The following is a 22,936-nucleotide window of genomic DNA, read 5'->3' on the forward strand; positions in this document are numbered from 1 at the left end:
CATAAAAGAGTGATTTAAATTCTTGAAAATCCTGAATTCTCTGGTGATGTGATATACTGTGAGATGCCAAAACATCTAGGTTTATGATTGTTGAACCGCCCATTGGGAGGAGTCAGTTTTAGTGTAATCCAATGTATGAAGTGAGGCGCTGGGTGACATCTGGCTTTCTGGTTATCCAGAACACTAGCCAAGCCACGGCCCTCTTGCGCTCAGACAAGAGGCGGTGCATTTTAGAAAACGTTTGGGGATAAAACTGTGCTCACGCGTAATTTCCAAAGGCATTCCTCAGAACAACAGAAAACATAAAACTCAGAAGACCATTCTATCACTCATAGGACTGAGAGGAAAATATCTGGTAAGTCTGCGCTCTTTTTGCATCTTTACTTTTTTATCATGCACTTTACATGCTTAATGTACTTACTGCGTTGCCAAAGTTCCTTTATGCAATATGCAAATGTTTTCTTACGATAGAAGCAGTTTCTCTGCACAGACGTCTGCCCGTTAGTGCACACTTTTCGTGTTTCCAAAGTCTTTTAATGCACAAGCTCAATGCAGCCTACGTACAATATGCTCCCTCATTTTAATATCATTTCTTTATTATTATTTCCTGCTTCTTTTTATATCAATATTTTATAAAAACATATGGTATAAGTGTTTAATTGTTCAGTATAACAGAGGTTTACTACACATATAACAACAATAAAACCCTGAATCTTTAATATTAAATGTGCCATACATTTTGCCCAGGTCAGCACACGTACAGTAATTGTATGTTAACACATGAAGTGTGTTCTTTGACATGTGTTCATGTATTTTTAATTCAGTCAACAAGACAATAATGTGATCATTGTTGTTTATTCAATTGTTCATTTTAATAGTTTATTGTAATGCCTATAATTAACACACTTCACTGTAGCTACTGCATCTCAGATGCAAATACACATTCATTAAAAAGAGTTAAATGCATTGCAACACATGCATTGTGTTCTTATTGTAGGTATTTTAGGAGAGAGGAAGTCAATATGGAGGAGAGCCAAAGGGGAGGCCTTGCCAATGGCCTGAGTGCAGATCCACAGAAAGAGAACCCGCCCAGCAGGCCAGAGGCTAGAGAGAAGTGGGCTAATAAGACCGAATTTCTGTTGTCCATGGCTGGAGAGATCATAGGCCTGGGCAATGTGTGGCGCTTCCCTTACCTCTGCTACAAGAATGGAGGAGGTGAGTCATTTCAGAATGAAGTGGATCCTCTTTTTATAAAGTTGTTTTCCTATTTTTAATCTGATTGAACAAAACTATTTCTTGCTATACAAAATTATCATATTATATTCGCCACCCTTTAACTTTATTACAACTTCTTTTCACACCCCCAAAGCTCACTCTTTGAACTTGGTTGCATTTTCCCATGGTACCGAACAGTTCAGTAAATTTCATGTTAAGGTCTGGGCATTAGGGAAGCCTTTCCTTTGCAACTTCTAGTAAAGGCTCACTGACAGATCGACATCCTTACTGATATATATATATATATATATATATATTTATATATATATATATCCATCCATCCATTTTCCACCGCTTATCTGGTGTCTGGGTCGCGGGGGAAGCAGTTGGAGCAAAGAAACCCAGACCCAGTCACCGCCTCCAGCTCCTCCGGGGGTATACCGAGGCATTCCCAGGCCAGTCGAGACATGTAGTCTCTTCAGCGTGTTCTTGGTCTGCCCCGGGGCATCCTCCCCATTGGACATGCCCGGAACACCTCACCAGGACGGCGTCCAGGAGGCATTCGGACCAGATGCCCGAACCACCTCAACTGGCTCCTCTCGACGTGGAGGAGCAGTGGCTCCACTCCGAGTCTCTCCCGGATGTCTGAGCTCCTAACCCTGATATATATACAGTATAATACAACATTGGGCGGCACTGTGGCGCAGCAGGTAGTGTCGCAGTCACACAGCTCCAGGGAACTCCCGGTCCGGGTGACTATCTGTGAGGAGTTGGTGTGTTCTCCCCGTGTCCGTGTGGGTTTCCTCCGGGCGCTCCGGTTTCCTCCCACAGTCCAAAAACACACGTTGGTAGGTGGATTGGTGACTCAAAAGTGTCCGTAGGTGTGAGTGTGTGAGTGAATGTGTGTGTGTGTGTGTGTGTGTGTGTGTGTGTGTCCCTCCAGGGTGTAATCCCACCTTGCGCCCAATGATTCCAGGTAGGAATGAATGAATGAATGAATGAATAATACAACATTGACAATAATAATGACAAAAAACAAGTTTGTTTGTGCTGGGCTGAGGTTGGGATGTTGAAGAGAATGTCCGGAGTTGCTTTGTATTTATTATGTTTTCACACTAATGATGGGGATTAACATCACAGACTCAGCTCAGCTTAGCAAATAGCCTGACTCCATCAATGGTGCTCTATGTTTCTATTCAGACATCTCATGATGAACAGAACTGCAAGCCCCAACATAGTCAATCAGGCATTTGTAAAGAACAAGTAACTCTTTTTCTTTTAGCTGCAGTTGTCTAGAAAACTTAAGGCACTTTATCATTTATCACCAGTTGTCTTTACTTTATTTAGTTCACACAAATTTATAAATAAGCAATTAGTCCCAACCCCTATTTATATATTTATATACACTCATGATACATCTTCAATCACATAAACACCACCCTATGTTAACAAGTTAAAACAAGTGATTTTTACTGGAAGGAGTCACTATGATAATATTTATTGCATGTGGCAGTTATCCCCAGCAACATCATAATATAGACATTGGCAAATGTAGACTTAACAGTCCACATGTAGAGCACCTAGTGCACTATAACAACAAGGCTTATTATTTACAAACCTCATTTGCAGAAGAGTTGGAACATTCTGAAAATTATAATTAAATTGAGAATCTGTGATATTTTTTTTCATTTACTTGAACCCTGTAGTTTATATGTCTCTGTTGAAAGACACTGTCTGCTTGTTTTGTCTGTATATTCATTTCTCATTTTCAACAGAACTCAGGAACTAAGTGTATGTCAGGTCAGTTCGAGGTCAGTGCTTTATCAGAACAAAACATTCTGTCCCTCATCTTGTATGTCAAACTGGGATGTCTCTAAGGAAAATAAGATTGCAGAAACTTATTAAACGTATAAGCTACCTATATAAACTCTCTGTGAAAACATCTTCTTTGTCCACATTCACATAATACTCTCCGCTATTGTATGTTGACCACCTTAAGGTTAATAAATTACTTTCTGATTGCAATTGCTCTGTTAGATTTCAGTTCTTAATGCTAATTTTCTCCACCACAAACCCTGACTTTGCTAGTACAGACCACACCCATTAAGGCTGAAACAGGGAGGTGAACTCTTTTGGGAATGACTTCAGGGTGGCTTAAGAATGCTTATGAAGCCATACTTTGTACTCTCCTCCATATAACTGACACCAGTCTTCATTGTATTTTATGTAGGTGTATTTTTCATCCCTTACTTTGTCTTCCTTGTCTTCTGCGGAATTCCAATATTTTTCCTGGAGACGGCATTGGGTCAGTACACTAGTGAAGGAGGGATCACAGCCTGGACGAAAATCTGTCCCATGTTTGAAGGTACTGTATGAACAAAGTCTTATGAAATGACAAATACTGGTGGCTCTGTTAAACAATACTGAGTGGTTTTAATATGACAGCTGGGCAACAATGTAGCTAAGAAGTAACATAAGATTTTATAGTACAGCTAACTTTCAAACAACATCCCTAAACCTTAGCTTATACAGTGGCAAATTTTTATGGCATGGCAAAACAAATTTACTTCACTTATTTAAAAAAAATGAAAAAGAATAATAAAATAAATAAATAATTAAAGAAAAAGATTATCAGATTTGATCCATGGGTGCTATGGATGGCCCTGTGTGTGTGTGTGTGTGTGTGTGTGTGCTCACTGCTCCATTGTATGTGCAAAAAATGCTCACTAGTGTGTTTTTGTGTTTATTCACAACCATGGACGGCTTAAAGACTCACAATTTCAAAAAGTGGATTAATAAAGACACTTCCGTAGCACTGTTACGGATGGGTGACATCTGGCAATATGTGAATGTTAATTCACATATTATACAAACCCTGCACACTAAATATATCTTGGGAATTTGATTACTTTAGCTTTCCTGCTGAACTATTTCTTTACTAATTAGCAATCTTTTAAAAAGGATAGTGCCCCTCAACTCAATGAACCGTGTGATATTTCCAGGGGTAGGAGTGGCCTCACAAGTCATCGTGATCTATCTGAACATCTACTACATTGTAGTTCTGGCCTGGGCATTCTTCTACCTCTGTAACTGCTTTAGAAGCACCTTGCCTTGGACATCCTGTGACAATGTGTGGAACACAGGTACAGTACTTCATATTACATGCAGCAAACTCATAGTATTATTTAATCTGATACAAATGCTTATTTAACACGTTGATGCACCTCTATGAACATTATTTAAAATGATGTAAGGACAAGTTTCTACCTTCCACTCCAGCCAGTCACACTGAGCTACTCATACTATTGGTATGTTTAACTTCTTTCTGTATTATTGTTACATTATTGTTGCTCACTCTGTTCACTTTTGTGCTTATGGATATAATTTTAACCCTAAATGATCCACATAAAGGATAAATATATTCTTCCATACCTTGATTCAGAATTGAACTACAGTTCTAAAGGCTGGGAACAAGAATGTGGACTGGGTGTAACTTTCAGTTCAGCTGTTGCTCCAATTCACATTCCCTAAGAAATCATATCCTCAGGCTCACTGACTTAGTTCACTCAAGTTCACTTACTAATTATTCTAATCACACTATTTATCTGACTAATTATCATCCCTGGGACTGAAAGGAAAAAGTTCATGTTTTAGTTCAGGTTTTAGGCATATCAACCTACTGTACAAGAATAACATGGACTTATGGTTTAAAATAAACAGATCGCCCATAATATTTGGTATTTAATGTAACACATTGCAACTGTTTTAAATGATTTAATGATTGATACAGAATCCAGAGCCATGTCAACTTTCCCGTGGGTTCAGAGTTGTCAGACCTGTCTGTCGGTTGGCACCTGTCAGTACATGTCAGTTGAAAAAGCTGCCTAACCATAATCTACATCATGATCTACATGCAGTAGCCCAACACTAATTCAGGATTGATGTTCAATTATTACATGTTTAAAAAGTGAAACAAATACACACATCCTGGAAGGTGTAAATACTTGTCTTTGCATTGACCAGGTCATCCCACCAATCCTAAATCTGCTGTCTGTCCCCTGGAAGATTTCCTATCTGACATTTTCTCTTTTCTTTCTGTAGAGCATTGTTACACTTTCAACCAAAGTTTGCTGTCCTCGGGCCTGCACAGACCAGATGCTGACTGGTCATTTCTCTACAATGAAACTGACTACTATGGTTATAAATACAACTTAAGGTATATAGTTTTGCATTTGATACCACTAAATAAAAAGATTAAGGCTATAAAAGTATGCATGGATATGACATAAATATGACTCTATCATTTGGAGATCACAGCCTGGATCTCTCTATAATTCCATAGACATATGTAATGGAGAGGCCAAGAGAACACTTTTAACCTCACGCTCTCAGGGCTGGGTATGACGGCCCTCCCTATCCCCATCACTCAGGACAATGTTAACAAACCTAGGCATCTGTTAGTAATTATAAGAGAACTTTCATTCATTAATTCATTATCTGTAACCGCTTATCCAATTCAGGGTAGCGGTGGGTCCAGAGCCTACCTGGAATCATTGGGCGCATGGCAGGAATACACCCTGGAGGGGGCGCCAGTCCTTCACAGGATAAGAAAACTTGTTATTTAGTATTCTCTTCCAAGCATGTTTATCTCAAAGCACGTCGTGTTAATGGCAGTTTTAAACATGCACTGACTGGCTTCATGTTTTGGAAGAAGACTCTGTTAGCGTTCCAGGTTGGTATCACCATGTGATAACCCTAGCTGGTACCTGTTTTTTAGCCTGATTAGCTCCCACTATGCGATGCTGATATAATTCACCAAGGGAATGATAAAATAATTCATTCATTGTCTGTAACCACTTATCCAGTTCAGGGTCGCGGTGGGTCTGGGGCTTACATGGAATCATTTGGCAGAATTGGCAGAATGATTCCATGTAGAGTACATGATTCCAAGGTAGAATACACCCTGGAGCGGGCGCCAGTCCTTCACAGGGCGACAAACATTTACTCACACACTCACGCCTACAGGCAGTTTTGAGTCGCCAATCCACCTACCAATGTGTGTGTTTTGGGACTGGGGGAGGAAGCCGGAGGAAACACACATGGACACGGAGAGAACACATTAAACTCCTCACAGACAGTCACCTGGAGTAGGGCTTGAACCCACAACATCCAGGTCCCTGGAGCTGTGTGACTGTGACACTACCTGCTGCGCCACTATGCCACCCATAAATAGGTGTGCATTCTGGTATTTATACACAGAACACTCAGTGACAGTAAAAATGGTATAACAAATAATGTCTTTCAAGAATGAAATGCCAAAATTGCTGCCATATTTCACAGGTATCATTGTTATGTTAATAATAGAAGCTGACCAAAAGCTTCCTGGAGGGAAAAACATGTATCCCCAAAATGGTAACTTTTACAGAAGGAAAAAAACTTCTTAGTGGAAGTCAAGATAAAAATGATTTTATTCCAAGTAAGTTTGGAGCATTTCTATTGGTCATTATGAAATTTCCAAACAATATGAAGGACAGTTGCTGCATTCAACGGATTTAGTAAACATAAATCAACAAAAATGTAGCTATATGTTTTTTTTCTTGGAGAGCTATGATATATTGTTATATAGTGAAATATAGACCTTTACTGCTCCAATATTTAACCCTTAACCAAATATCTATTATGTACAATATACAAAGGGATATGAGTTTATAAAGAGGAAAAAAGGCATGTCGCTCTTTGAGTTTTATGTCTTGGATTCATATTGGAATTTAAGTGTGTCTTGTTTTCCTCAGCAGCTATTCCAACTTTTCTGCAACGTCACAATATGTTATTGTCTCCCCGGAGGAGGAGTTCTGGCTGTAAGTTTAACATTAAATTCCATACTTCTTACACTGTTATTAGCTTCTGTGTGGCACTGTTCTTCTAGTTGGCACTGTCAGAGTCTTTTCTTGGCTCATTTTGCCACTGGGATGGGAGAGGATAATTGTCATTGTATTCTTAACACCTGTTTTAAAAAAATTGCACATATGAGCCAATATATGTTCATTGAAAGAATAAAAAAATGAATATCCTTGTTAAAGTCACTACTCTGATCTAAGGTCAAATGCAGGGTTTAAACCCGATGAACCTCTTGAATCCTGCCTAAAACTGTCCCAAACCTACTTTAGTGAGGACTAAAACTACACAGTCATGAGAATGTTATGATCATCTCCTTATCTCTACATTCTTATTCTCTCAGCTCTGCTGGCCATAGAGGAGCTCGTTGTAGTTCTGCAGTCACAGACGGTGGTCCATCTGTGGTTCTGCATTGTTGGTTAGACCCCTTTTACTGTGTTCTTTAATGGTCAGGACCCTATAAAAACACTACAGAGCAGGTATTATTTGGATGGTGGATCATTCAGTGACCCCTGATGAAGGACTAGTGAATGTTCAACACAAACTCTGTATCAACAGATGAACTAATTTCACCTTGTAGACTTTTCATCTTCAAGGTGGACCAACAAATCATATGAAATCAAAACAAATCAAATCTTATTTCACAACATATAGTCGTCACAAAAAGCTTTGCAGAAATCTGGATGCATGACTCCTATGAGCAAAACAAGAGTGACTGTGACAAGGAAAACCCTCTCAGTGAACAAGAAAGAAACCTTGTGAGGAACCAAGACTGTGACAGTGGCCTTAAAGTGGATGTGTATCCAAAAATGGGTGAAATGTTAGGTTTTCATTCTAGATTGAAAGACTGAGAGAGTGTCTGAACCCTGAACATTAAGTGGAAAGCTACTCCAGCATCCTCCTATATTGTGTAAACAGGAATCATGTGAGCAAAGAGTGTGATGGGTATGAAAAATTGTGGGCCTAAACATGTAGCAATTTATAAGCCAATTTTACAGCTACCAACATGGCATGTGTGTCTAACAGGGCAGAGAGTGAGTGGGCACAATGTTTAAAAAAGAATACCAGTGCAACACACACTAAGACAACACCAGTACATCAGTGTAAAAGCAGTTATGAGGATGATTTGCTAGCCAAGTAATACAATCCAATCTTTTGGAAAGTATGTGTTTAGAAAATGATACCATGCCTGATACCACACCCACTCTCACACATATACACGTTGCTATGCAAGTTAATACAGTGTGGGATGAAAAAGTACATCCAGTATTTCCAGATATTTCATAAGAGCTTCTTTTCTTTCTCTCTCGTGGCTTCTTCCATCTCTAGCAACACATGTTCTAGTAAATAGAAGACAGCAGCATGTTTATGCATGTCTTCTAGAGTGGATTAAAACTAAACTTTGGAAGTGCAACATCTGTGTCCATCAACCAGTGTTTGTGTTTACCACCCATGTGACTGCAAAGGTCACATTTACAGTTAATAAAAACATATATAAACAAACAGCAAAGTTTTACCACCTGTATTCATGTCAATCTCTATTTTTTCCCATCTTTGCATATAAGTTAATTTAACAAGGTTGCTTTCATATTATTATTATTATTATTATTATTATTATTATTATTATTATTGTTAAACTACTTTAGGAGTTAAGGGCTCTTAGAAAGAAGTGGAGGCAAGTAGTGGAAGAGGAAAGAAACAATATTAAGGTACTACTTAAAGAGTTTAAGAGTAGGCTGGCAGTGTTAATAAGACAGTACCTAAGTGCTGACAGGGTGAGGAAATGATCCTTTTGTGGTGTTGACTTCTTGGGACGCCCACTTCGCGGCCTGTCTCTGACATCCCCCTGTTATAAGTAATTTGGTCTTCAATTTGGAGATGGTACTAGGGCTCACTCAAAATAATGCCGCAACTTGGTTTAGTGGAACATCAGTGTGAAGTTGTCCTATCGCACGGGCCTTATCCAGATCAGTCAAACGTTACATGCCGATTCTTACCTACTCACCTACTAACCACTGTAGCAGGGCTCATGCTCACAGGTGCTGCCAATAAGGTGCCAATTAGGCACCTTTTATAACATGTGTTAAAAATGACAAAAGTTTGCTCAGCATGTTTGTTGATGATGTTTTCGAGAATTTACATGTGTATAAAATCTCTATGTGTATGATGTGTGTTTCTTCAGTTATCGCATGTTGAGGATATCAAGCGATGATTTCTTGGGTGCACCGCACTACGACCTAACATTGTGTCTCATTGTGGTCTGGACTATCTGCTATTTCTGCATCTGGAAAGGAGTGAAGTCCACTGGCAAGGTCAGTAGGCACCTATATAGCTGTTTTTAATAGTACTTCCGTATTTTTCAAAAAGTTTATAAAGTAGAGCCCTTTTATAATAATAATAATAAAAAAAACAGAACTTTAAAATGAATGCATAGTGAGTACCATGTGATAAGAGGCAGGCAGGAGTTTCAGGTAGCAGTCAGAGCAGATCAAGAACAACCTCAATTTCAGACTTAAACATTTGACCAAAACCATGCATAAATGGTTGGTTTCAGTCATTAGCAGTCTGGTGAGGCCTTAGAGGGGGTGGGTGGTGCGAGCGTGCAAAACAATTCCCATCATTCACTGCACTCAGTCCAGAATAAAGGGACTCTTTATTCTGTTGCTGCGTAGTTTGGTGTGGTTCTATGTCTGGTTTGCTGTTTGGCGTACAAGGACTCTTATTTGTGGTACTGTTTAAGTGCTCATTGTCCTGCTATATCTGAACCTGACTTGTTCACAGCCTGTTGTTTTTGACTGTTTGGACATGCACTGGGTGGGCCTGTTGTTCTGAAGGTTGGAGCTAAACCTATGTAATAAAGAGCTTATAAATTCCCAAGAGTAATATGTGTGCCTACTCTAAACACTTGACCTCTGATCACTACAATATCTTAAAAGTTACAGTTATAAGTGTATTTAAAAACAGCATTGTGCCTCATAGATATTTAAAAGAGTAAATATGTGTTTTGATATTTTCCTATAACAAGCAAATGTAATGTGTGCTGTTTTTGGTTTTCTCTGAAAGGTGGTGTATTTAACAGCCACATTTCCATACCTCATGCTACTGATCCTGTTCTTCAGAGGGGTTACTCTTCCTGGGGCTGGAACAGGCATCACATATTACCTTTACCCTGACATCTCCAAACTTGCCAGCCCTGATGTAAGTGTGCATTTCTGTGGGTAGAGTAGGATATGATATATGTTTTAATACAGTCACAGCCTCAGCTTTTAAAAAACTGGATTTAGCACTTTATATTGGAGTCTGTTGTAACCTTGCACTGGAGGTTTCACCATAAAAATCATCGCTTACTGAAAACCTGAGGTTTTAAACAGTTTAGTCTTAGATATCAAAAGTAATGTAGTTTCAAATGTAGTTGCAAAATTATACAGTTATTTACCTAGTTAACTACACATATGTAAGCATGTTTAAGTTATATAACCATCTTTTAGGTGCCCCCATTGTTGGCACATGCATTGAATTGCACACAGAGTTCCACAGAAAGCATCTACAGAAAGCATCTGAGCCTTTGATTGCCATGCCCAGTTCTATGTGTTGGCAAAAGGGATATTTTTATCAGGCTTTGGGTGCAGTCGGTGGAAGTATGTTTAGATCCACAGACTTTAAAATTACTAATCACCCAATGTCTGTATCTGATATCACTTAATCAAATAACTTAAATTCTCTTGGGGACATTCACATAGCCTCCTCAGAGGAGAAAAGGGGATGAACACAAGCTATGACCTGACCCACAAGAAGAACACATTCCATTTGAGAGAAGGTTGACCTGTAATGGACTGAGCATGTGTTTCGTTGGCTCTCATTGACTTCCTGGGTCAGCTGTTTCAAAGGATTATTTTGTTTGTGTGATTTTTCACTCTCTTTTGTCTCCAAATCCAGCAGCTCCAGCCTTGCTCCAGGGCTCATTGCTCTCACTGACAGAGGAGCACTCACATGTAAACCACAGGCCCTCACATAGTTTTTCAAACAGGGAAAGCCCACACAACATACTCTTTGTTGTAGTTCTTGATGGAAGTAATGTTCATCTCAACATTAGTCACATACCGTTGAGGCACATTTTCTTTTTGCTACATGTGATTTCATTTCATATTGATTTGGTATAAATTAAACTAGAAAAAGGAAGAGTTGGGTTTAGATCAAATGGTCAAGACAAAACCTGTTTGACGTTAACAAGAGTGTACTTATCTGATTATGTATTAGATAAAAGGTTGAAAATAAGTTGAAAGTGAAATGTGAGAGAGAGAGAGAGAGAGAGAGAGAGAGAGAGAGAGAGAGAGAGATAGTAAAACCTGTAACTGAAAGGCACTTAATGACTAAAATCCTGCTCATCACCTGTTCTTCTGTGAGGCATTAACTGGTAGTTTATCCCCATGTATGTCTTTGGTTGAAACATTTCTGTGATGTACAGTTGAATTCAGACATAAGAACAGTAATAAAGCCAGGGACTAATGTTTGATGATTAGTTTTATATCAATATGTTGTTTCTAAAAGGTTCTGTATTGTGCCTGTGCCTTGCTCAATAAGCAGTCTAAGCCAAAACACTTTTTTTTAAGAGAGAGAGAGAGAGAGAGCGAGAGAGAGAGAGAGAGAGAGAGAGAGAGAGAGAGAGAGAGAGAGAGAGAGAGAGAGAGAGAGAGAGAGAGAGAGAGAGAGAGATGTTTTGGCTAATGGGAGAGGATAAAAGACTGCCAACTGTGCAGTGATGTTAATGTTAAACAGATGTGGATCTGACACGCACGGACTGAAGCTTGAGGGAGGAGACGCTACACACACATACGCACACCCACACTAGTGGGCCTGAGAAGATTAGGCCTGTCTCAACTAAAACTCAGAGAAGCTTTATTGAAATGGTCATATTGAGTTGCTGATTTGAATTTTGTTAAAGTTTATTGTACTTTTAAGTTCATCATTTACATTACTTTTCCAGTTTTTACATACTAGTTCAATTAAATGTTATAATTATCTCTCTCTCTCTCTGTCCCCATTTCCCTCTCTGTCTATGGCACGCCTCCTCACTTTCTCCCCAGGTTTGGCGTGATGCAGGGACTCAGGTGTTTTTTTCTTATGCTGTGTGTCAGGGAGTTCTCACTGCACTGGGGAGTTATAACAAATACAATAACAACTGCTACAAGTCAGTGTATCTCTGTCTCTACTCGAGTGTGTGTGTTCCTGTATTTCTGTAATTGTAATTATTTTTTCCCCCTATGCTTCCTAAGGGACTGTATAGCTCTGTGTGCACTGAACAGTGGCACCAGTATCTTTGCTGGTTTTGCTGTCTTCTCTGTACTTGGATACATGGCTCATGAGCTGAATTTGTCTATGCAGGATATAGTGAATTCAGGTACATTAAATTTCATTACATTATTTCTGCCCTCATATCAAAACCCTGCCATTTAATTTCTTAACTATTTAAAATGACAGTAGTCTTAATTTTGTGGGAATATTTCATAATAAATATGAATATGAACTTTCAATCTGGTTAAAGATTGCACATGCATTCGTTTTTCTTTATATTTTTCTTGAAACGACGCTCGCCGTCAGGAAAATCACTACACCTTCTCCCCACAAACACCGTGTGCGTATTCTAACATAGAAATCAATACAGGCTAATAGCCAACGGCGTCAAAGGGATGCAGTAACAGCAGCAGCTCCCCCAGGTCCTAGTGCGCCCAACATTTTAATATGGCGACAGGTCTATCGACGTCCATGAAGTAGCGTTGATATCCTGCTCCCAAAGCTTTGATAATAGTAAAACGAAAACAGATTATAATGTTACATTTAACAACAGATTTTCCTTCTCATACCCATTGTTTCTGACATCTAAGCCTGCAGTCTAAGTATGATTGGTCAAAACTGCTGTATGAACAAACACATACCCTATATAAAGCCAGTAATACACTATCTTCCCCACCAGAGGGAGCCTCAATCCAACGTATAAATGTTCTGTCACGGGCCTATAGGATGAGGCCCATTTGCGTACATGAAGCTTCCATTAAAAATTATTAGAAAATGCACATTGTTCAATATGATCTATTTTTTGAAGCACGGTAGAATGTTAATAATAGTTGTAAAAAGTTGGAATGAAACAATTTGATATTTTTATAATGGACTGCTTTCTTTTGTGCAGGACCAGGCCTGGCCTTTATAGCCTACCCCAAAGCTCTGTCTCTCTTACCTGGTGCTCACTTCTGGTCATTTCTTTTCTTCCTAATGATCCTCTTTCTAGGACTGGACAGCCAGGTATGTTTATTTTTGTAGGGTTATGTAATAAAACTAAATACTACTCATGCTATTGTTTTTCTCTTATGCAGTATATATCTATTGAAAAATAACTTTCAATACATTACAAGAAAGGATAAAATACAACCCTAAACATAAAGTTTTGGCTAGTGAAGTGATCCTTACTCTACTCCATATATATTTCTAATAGAGTGCTAAAAAGAAGATGATAAGATTATTTAGTTTTTTCTAGATATAGTTAGATGCAAATCAGCTAATGGGACTCACTCGCTCACTCGCTCACTCACTCACTCACTCACTCACTCACTCACTCACTCACTTATTCACTAAGGCTTAGAAAACTGCACCAAAAGAGGTGCTATATTACACATACTCAACTTACATTTTGGACCTGCTCCACATAGGGGTGCTATTCAGTTAATCTAATAACATGAGAACAGTACATGTGTGTTAAATATTAATATGAATATGTGGATGCTGGTGTGTGTGTGTTTCAGTTTGTGTGTGTTGAAAGTCTGGCCACAGCTCTCACTGATATGTTTCCTCGAGTTTTGAGGCGGCCAAAGAGGAGAGAGATTCTGGTTCTGGTTATCGTTGTGGTTTGCTTCCTGCTGGGCCTTCCTCTAGTCACTAATGTAAATATTTTTGATCTTGGCTGTTTTTTTTTTTTCTGGCTCTGACATTTTTGGAGATCAGGAGCTTGAATGCCACATGACAACACATTAAACCTTATATTATTTTGAGCATAAGGCAAGCATTCTTATCTAGAAAACAACCATCTCATGTTTTATTGGAAAATAATGAATAAAAAATGGAAGTTTTTCAGGTCACGGTGGGTCAAGAGTATACCCCTAATTACTGGGTAATCCATCACAGGGTATCACACACTCACACAGTCAGCAAAATTCAGAAAGTCTTTTCTTTGAGAAGAATCCAAACGCAGCACTAAAATGATCCACAATGCTATTTCATTAATATAGACTTAAAATATATATTTCAATTTCAGCTCAAATATTTAGAATAAATGTGAAGCTTTTTAAAAAACATTATCCACCCAGGTGTTGATTTAGTTGTGCAGTTTGCATGATGCTAAATGGTACAGTTTAGGTGTACATTAATGGTACAGCGATTCATCAATCTCATAGCTTCTGTGCAAGTAAAGACACTAAAGTTATTGTCTACGTATATTAGAATATATAACTGACTAAAACAGCTGAGAGAAAAATTATTATGTTTACATTTGTGAGATAAGATTTGTGTCTCAATCTTGTTCCTCTCATCCCCTCAGGGTGGTATTCACCTCTTTAAGCTAGTGGACACATATGGTCCTAGTGGAACCAACCTGCTTTACATTGCCTGCTTCGAGACCATCGTCATTGCTTGGGTGTACGGTGAGGTCTTTTACATCTTTACAGTAGAAGGAAAAACATGGAATGAACTTCGGTTTCAAATATTTTATTCCAAGTAATTTTTTGATGATTGTGATTGGCCCATTCTATGTGAAATTTACACAATATTAAGTGCAGCTGGTATCGACATATTACGTCATTATATAATAAATAGGAGTTACAACCTGTTGTCCCGACAGAAACATATTTTTATATATATTGTTGCTGCGTTGTTGTCCAACTGAAATCATAGTAGCTTTACAGGAGAAGGAAAATACTTCTGAACATTCAGTGGAAGTGAATTTTAACATCTTTTCCAGAGATAATTCAACAATACAAAATTTGTTCATAATTTATGTTGATAGGAACCAGATGTCTGAAGAGCAATTGAATGTATCTAATAGCTATCTAAAATCCAAAATTGTTATGGATTCACTGTCTGATGCTCCTTTTAATGTGGGGTTTTAGCCTACAATGTTTTCTTTTCTCTTTCTGATGGTGAAGATTTACATATCAGGCATTAGTGGGTAAATGGGATTAAAAAGTCTGATTTTTCTTTATTTTTCTATTCTATTCACCATCACAGTAAACACACTGGTGACTTTTTCTGCATATCAGACCACTTTGACTGTAGAGGAAGTCCATGGAGCTCAATCCACAGTGATTTAAGGTCATGTTTACTGAGGCTGGATATCGAAATGCTGTGTGTCAATACTTTTCTCATTAAAATGGGAAGGGATGCTTAATTCTGATTAATGGAAATGAGATAAGAAAGGAAATTAATAAGTAGGAATGCACTGCAGGTGCGGACCGTTTCTATGACAACATCGCGGACATGATCGGATACCCTCCAATGCCTGTGCTGAAGTACTGCTGGCTCTTCATCACCCCACTCATCTGCGGAGTGAGTCACTATTTCGCTCTCTTCTTCCTACTACTTTTATTGCCTGCTCTCACTGTACTTTCTATATCTCTGGAGATTAGATCTGCTCTCTCTCACCATTTTGGCCCATTACTAAGTTTACAAGAGTCTGCTGTAATCCTCACACAATAATTTGGAAACCAATCATTATTACTTACTCATGGAACTTTGTCAACTATTTGATTATAATTTATAATCAGTTTTCTATACATATGTCACGAGACTTGTCTCAAAAACATCTCAGTGATTCTCGAATTGACTCACATTCACATCCCAGTGACATGACTCACAGTGACTTTTCACATCCCTGTGACTCGTGACTTAAATCAGACTTTTTTATGGTTTCTAATACTGCCCTTCCTACAGTTTTCTCTATATTGCTGTAAAGATGGACATGGACATTTTTTGAATGAACATCTGTTTTTGGACCCAGCATGTTCAAGAGTTCAAGAGAGTCTTTACTGTCATTTCAACTATATACAGAGTACACAGTGAAATGAGACAACGTTCCTCCCAGACCATGGTGCAACACAAAATAGGAGTGCAGACAGACAGACAGTACAACTCAATAAAGGCAAAATGTGTTTTATGTAGAAGATCTGCACAGCAGTCATCCTAGTAGCAGCCACAGGACAGTTAGAGTATAGAAAATAATTATAGAATTTATACAATTATACAACTATACAATTAGAATTGTACAATTATACATGGTCCAGGCAATTTTTATAAAATGTAAAAGAGATAATGTTCAAATATTAGAATGTGTAACATGTACAAGTTATGTATGAAAAAATAGTCAGGAGGTCACAGTGTGAGGTAGTAAGTAAAGTGCAAGAATGCTTATCAGGTTATCTGGGATAATTGGTTAGTGTGTCAGTTCAGGCACTGGAGTTGAGGAGTCTTATGGCTTGTGGAAAGAACCTGTTGCAGAGTCTTCTTCCTGACAGCAGTAGAGATAGAACAGTTTTGTGTGAGGGGTGGGTGGGGTCCTCCACAATGTTGGTTGCTTTGCAGATGCAGCAGGCAGAGTAAATGTCCTTGAGGGAGGAGAGAGAGGCAACGATGATCCTCTCTCTCTGTCCTCACTATACACTGATGGGTCAAAGACTGTGCAGTTCCCAAACCAGGTCGTGATCCAGCTGCTCCGGATGCTCTCAATAGTGCCTCTGTAGGAGATGGTAAGGATGGGTGGAGGGATACAGCATTTTCTCAGCTTCCAGAGGAAGTAGAGACGTTGCTGGGCTTTCTTGGCTGTAGAGCTGGTGTTCAGGGTCCAGGTGAGGTTCTCCACTAAGTGGACACCAAAGAACTTGGTGCTCTTAATCTCCACAGAGTACCAATCGGCTATTTCGTGTTCTTCTTCAGCATCTGTCCCTCTATCAGAGACAAAGAAGTGTTTCTACTGGATGTGTTTTGGTAGTAAGGACTATTGGGAGTGAGTTGTACTTTTCAGATACAGACTAGTGAGAGGACTTCGGAATGTGTCAGTGACCACTCTACACTCTATCCGGTTACATGCATGAGCAGACTGAAAACACAGAAAGAAATGAGGATAGGTGTATATATGAGCCAACATTTCCAATTACTGAGGTAAAACCAGCCAACTCCCTTTATTAAATTTTTAGGCTTTAATCCAAAATCAGGGTGGCACGGTGGCGCAGCAGGTAGTGTCACAGTCACACAGCTCCAGGGGCCTGGAGGTTGTGGGTTCGATTCCCACTCCGGGTGACTGTCTGTGAGGAGTTGGTGTGTTCTCCCCATGTCTGCGTAGGTTTCCTCCGGGTGCTCCAGTTTCCTCCCACAGTCCAAAAACACACGTTGGTAGGTGGATTGGTGACTCAAAGACATGACAGAGACATGAAGTGTTCTAAAACCTATTAGACAGCTGTGCTGGCTTTGGACTTAAGTTTAAACATAGTGGACCATCACCAGTAGATGACATGGCACCCCAAACCACCACAGACTGTGGAAACTTCACACTGGTCTTCAGACAACTTGGATTCTGTGCCTCTCCACACTAGGTCCTTGATTTCCAAATGAAATGCAAAATTTACTTTCATCTGAAATAAGGACTTTGGCCAGCCAACTTTTTTAGTAATAACCTTCTATTGCTTACCCTATTGGTATAGGGTGTCAATGATTGTGTTATGGACAACTGTCAAGTCAGCAGTTATCCCCATGATAGTGGTGCATTTGCTGATTTAGATTCTGTAGAAACCACAGAGATAAACATTGTTTATTTTGTTTAAATAGTAATTAACTCAAACTTAATATTTTAATATTTGTGAAACTGGATTTCTGATTTTCATGAGGCATAAGCCATACTGATCAAAATTAAAACAATAAATCACTTTACTTCTAATTAACATCAAATATTTGATAGTTTATATTTTTAAATTAAATAATGAATAAAACTAAACATTTTCACAAATTATTTTTTAGAAATGCACAGTTTAGCTCTTAATAAAAAACATAACATTTTGTGCAAAGCTAAAGAAGTGATCATTAGACAACAAAAATGGACATAAATAACTATATATAAGGTAAAGTATATTTTGGATAAGTGATACCCACAGTACTTTTTGCTTAAAACTAACTCTCTTTCCCTCTCTCTAGGCCACTTTGCTGTATGACCTGATAAGCAGTGCTCCAGTGGGGTCCAACACCTTTGTGCCAAGCTGGGGGTCACCTGTTGCTGCCCTCCTCACTGTCACTCCAATGCTGTGTGTTCCTGTTTTTGTAATTATCTCCCTGCGAAAGGTATGAAAGCAATTTTGCAACATGTTAACCAACATGCCATTTATTTATGTATTAAGCCTGTTTTTAAGGCATATGCATAATTTTTTATTTATGTTACCATAATACCAGGCTTTCTACAACCTCCTCATAAAACGAATTTTCTTTCTCCTTTTCTATTGTACTTTTAATAACATCATTTTATATATATATATATCAGTGGCGATTGCTCTAAGACTGCAAGGGAAGCTCAACTTCCCCTAAAATGTAAAAAAAATAAGTGATCAAATATATACTGTTGTGTGTACGTGTCATTGAATAAATATGCACTACAACGCGGTCAACTTTTGTTCAGAATCAGCTTCTTATCACCGGTAAAGACGCGGAATTCCTCTCAATCAGCTTCACAGTGCTTTAAACAGTGAGGATGCTGAGCGTCCACAGAGTTCAATAGCGAAGCAGCGAAACGAGACGAGTCATTGGATAAATGCTGGCCTTTGTTTCGCCCATCAGACGCTCAGTGTCTCTGGGGGTCTATGGGGCAGTGGGCTGGCCTTGGCTGGCCCGGACGCTCAGCTTCTGCATGATGATTGGATGCTCTGTCTGAGGCTGAATCCCTTTTTGATTGACAGCGAAATGAACGAATCAGCGATACTTTGGTGTAAAGATCCGTCTGAGCACAGGCGGACACACTTCACATGGGCCAAGGCCGTTTAAGCAGCCTAGCTCTGCTGGCCATTGAGAAGACACTAGTCAAGTTCCTGGAAAAGAAGCCTTGTTGGTACGACAGGGTCAAAGATCATTTTCCTGAAAAGGAACGGAGGGTTGAATTTACGTATAAATAAACCGACACATTTTATGATGTAGGCTGAAATTGAGCTTCCCCTCCTTGAAAGACCAGCATCCGCCACTGATATATATATATATATATATATATATATATATATATATATATATATATATATATATATGTATATGTGTGTGTGTGTGTGTGTGGTGAACTGAACTGATATAGATTATAGATCATTTTTTGTTTTTGTTCTGTAAGATTATACCATTAATTTGTCTGCTCTTTTGCAGAGTCCTGGTCAGATCTGCCCATCTCCCGACCTGCAGCAGGCCAGTCCACACAAGCCTCGGCTCACACTGTGTGGTAGAGTTCTCATTAAGAGACAGAGACCCTACAACAAAGTAGCTGAGAAAGACAAAGTGGCTGAGAATGCCTTCACAGAGGACACCAACCAAGTTTAAGGGCAGAAAGACACAGACACAGAGCTTCTGACCTCGCTGTCTGGATATATACACACAATTGCCGATGTTGATGATACAACCTAGAGTCTGACCTCATACACGATCAGAAATAATGGTACTGTACAGGTACATTATTGTCACTAAAGGTACAAACAATGTAAATGTACCTTTAAAGGTACAACAGTGGTTTTAAAGTCCAATTTTGTTCTCTGTTATTTTCTCTGCTCATACTCTCTCTGAAGTGTATGAAATCATTCATTCATTCATTCATTATCTGTAACCCTTATCCAGTTCAGGGTCACGGTGGGTCCAGAGCCTTACCTGGAATCAATGGGCGCAAGGCGGGAATACACCCTGGAGGGGGCGCCAGTCCTTCACATGGCTACATAGACACACACACACTCATTCACTCCCACATTCATGGACTCTTTTGAGTCACCAATCCACTTACCAACGTGTGTTTTTGGACTGTGGGAGGAAACCGGAGCACACGGAGGAAACCCACGCGGACATGGGGAGAACACACCAACTCCTCACAGACAGTCACCTGGAGCGGGAATCGAACCCACAACCTCCAAGCCCCTGAAGCTGTGTGACTGCGACACTACCTGCTGCATCACCCTGCCGCCCCTGTATGAAATCAACACAGATTTAAAATCTACAGAATATGGTACAATTTAATAGTGTACCACCACTGTGACAGCAAAAGGTACCAACACAGTGACAGTTTTTCTGAGAATGTACAGTGACGATCTTCAAACTATTCAAAAACCTTTACAAATCAGTCACAGTATGGACATCTGCAATAAAAACAGACCGTGAACCTAGAGCAGTAGTCTACCTATTAGATTTACAGCAAAACTCAATTTCCTCTTTAAGAACAGTCCACAATACATAAGGTCTCTACACTCTACAGTGTTAGTAAAAGTTTTCAATATTTTAAATAAAATATAGAGTGTCCCTGTTGTGATCACAGGTGGTACACAAACCACTTGTATTATCTCTAGAGAAAACACTAAAGGAGCAGCTACTTATTAGGAGAAATTTTATCATGCCCCACACCAGCTTTTGGCTAGAGTGGAATTAACCCCAAAATGTAACCTTAGTAATGGTCCAAAACAATCGGCCTATATAGTGTAAGACAGGGCATTTTCATAAATAGCATACTGAATTGACATTTTTAGCCTTTGTTGCTAATATTCAAAATATCTAATTAAGATAAAGAAGGCAATGTAAAACATATCCCTGTTAATATTCCTTGTATTTAGTAGTATTTTCTATTTGTTAAGATTGCTATAATGAACTAAGCTAACTATTGTCTAGCTCTCATGGAGGTTTTCATGTGGGTTTTGCAATAGTTTCCTTTTAAAATAATACTACTTGTTAAGATCCTGCTCTCATAGTGTGAGGGTCTTTTTTGCAGTACAGAAACAGCGTTTGTTCATCCATCCATCCATTATCTGTAACCGCTTATCCAATTTTAGGGTTGCGGGGGGTCCAGAGCCTACCTGGAATCATCGGGCGCAAGGCGGGAACACACCCTGGAGGGGACGCCAGTCCTTCACAGGGCGCGTTTGTTCATTTTTTTGTTATTTTTCTGAGTGCCTCAGTTGTAGAAGCTGATGAAAGCTAATGTTCCAACACACAACTTTATTACTGGTTAATGTCACCCCAGGTTTCCATTCTTGTGGTTGTAATTATACAGATGCACCTGATACAATTAGTGTGTAACTTTGTTATATTCATTTCATCTCTTGAGGTTTTGGTAATTTAGTTTTTGGACATTTCTTCAATAACTGCACATTAGCATTGATATATAAAACAGTGAGTTATAACTGAATGTCATGAATGTGCATAAATTGTGAGGTGATGAAATGATGCAAAGCTTAACATCAAATTTAAGCTCTGTTTGTAATTTATATTAGTGCTTTTTTAAAGCACACTTACACTGTATGTCCAAAGGTTTTTACACACCCATTAAAATGTGTGAATTAAGCTACTTTATGTTGCACATGACCCTTAGGTCCCAATGCTCAATGCTAAGCATGTGCTAGAGGAGTATAAACCTCCCCAAAATTGAGAATACTTTTAGTATGAGTTAGAAGGCAATTTAACCTGTTGATCCAAATTAATGCTATTAAATGCTCACAGAAATATCTAGTGTGACCTGCCAAATGGGCTGCACACTCCCAGTTACCTGGTGATTTCAAATTAAATGCTGGATGAGGAAGAAATTGTAATCTAGAACTTGTAGCCATATTTAGTATGCTATAGAAATACTTTTGGTACATTCCTAAATGTAATATTTGTGTATTGGTATCTAACCTGATGTTTCAGTAACAGTAGCAAAGAATAATTTTTAAATATTGGAACCCAGTGTCTTGGTTATTACAATAATGTTTTTTTACAAATAAGAAAAATAATACAGAAAAATGTATATATTTCCTATATTTTTCTTTTCCTCCTTATTTCACTACTGAAAACAGGTGGGAACGCATTTCTTGTCATGAATGTTTTTTAATAAAAATTATCATATTTTCATTGTCTGGTTAATATTGTGTAAAATCTAATGCTTCCATTGTGTGGACAAAAGATGTGATGGGCTAATGAAATTACATTCCTCTCCCCATGTTATTCAGGGCAATACTAGCAAACACAGATGTCTGCAAGCTAAAGGTTGGGCTGATAGAGTGCTCCTCCAAGCAGAAAAGATGCAGTGGCTTGTGTTTTTAAGTCTCACAGATAATCTTCTCCCTCCTAGATTTGTAGTACTGGAGAACACATAAAAGTGGGTGGAATTGGCAATGACTAAAATAGGAGTGGAAACTGGGTAAAAAAATGTTTTGTTCACATTTCAAAAAAGATGTTCCTGAATTTTTGATGGACAGAATATCTACAAAACATTAAACAATTAGACTGCAGCACAGGACAATTTTAATGTGGGGATGACCAAAAATAAACAGTCCCTCTGCAGTTTCAGTGTATTTTATTTATGTTTGGCTGGTATACAAATTTAAAGGAGCAGTCAGTAATATAGTCCATTAATTTTGTCCCAAAACTCAATTCACATTTTCTGTGAAACATAAATTGGTTTGTTCAGTTGCAATTTACTGAATTATATGTAAAAATAATAAATGTTCACTTTTATAAATATTTGTTTTTTCTTTGCTATTTTCTAATAATAAAACATACATTTTTGTTCCTTTAATTACTTTAGAGCTAGTAACAGATA

General features: G+C 38.6%; 1 protein-coding gene across 2 annotated transcripts; it reads left to right on the forward strand.

Annotated features, from left to right (window-relative positions):
* The first annotated feature begins 241 nt into the window (after window positions 1-241).
* On the forward strand, window positions 242-22,163 carry LOC136693862 (sodium- and chloride-dependent GABA transporter 2-like). 2 transcript variants are annotated; one of them, XM_066667078.1, is made up of 16 exons: window positions 242-355; window positions 998-1,215; window positions 3,446-3,580; window positions 4,218-4,358; window positions 5,317-5,431; window positions 7,008-7,073; window positions 9,293-9,422; window positions 10,174-10,308; window positions 12,195-12,298; window positions 12,384-12,508; window positions 13,295-13,407; window positions 13,905-14,042; window positions 14,696-14,798; window positions 15,599-15,699; window positions 18,334-18,477; window positions 19,534-22,163. In XM_066667078.1, the coding sequence occupies exons 2-16, from the start codon at window positions 1,023-1,025 to the stop codon at window positions 19,702-19,704; spliced, it is 1,914 nt and encodes a 637-aa protein (XP_066523175.1). In that variant the 5' UTR covers window positions 242-355; window positions 998-1,022; the 3' UTR covers window positions 19,705-22,163. The 2 variants fall into 2 exon arrangements, with proteins under 2 accessions (XP_066523175.1, XP_066523176.1); XM_066667079.1 differs by having other exon boundaries at window positions 7,011-7,073.
* The last annotated feature ends 773 nt before the right edge of the window (window positions 22,164-22,936 follow it).

The sequence above is a fragment of the Hoplias malabaricus genome, chromosome 4 (assembly GCF_029633855.1).
Source record: "Hoplias malabaricus isolate fHopMal1 chromosome 4, fHopMal1.hap1, whole genome shotgun sequence".
In the NCBI taxonomy this organism is placed as follows: Eukaryota; Metazoa; Chordata; class Actinopteri; order Characiformes; family Erythrinidae; genus Hoplias; species Hoplias malabaricus.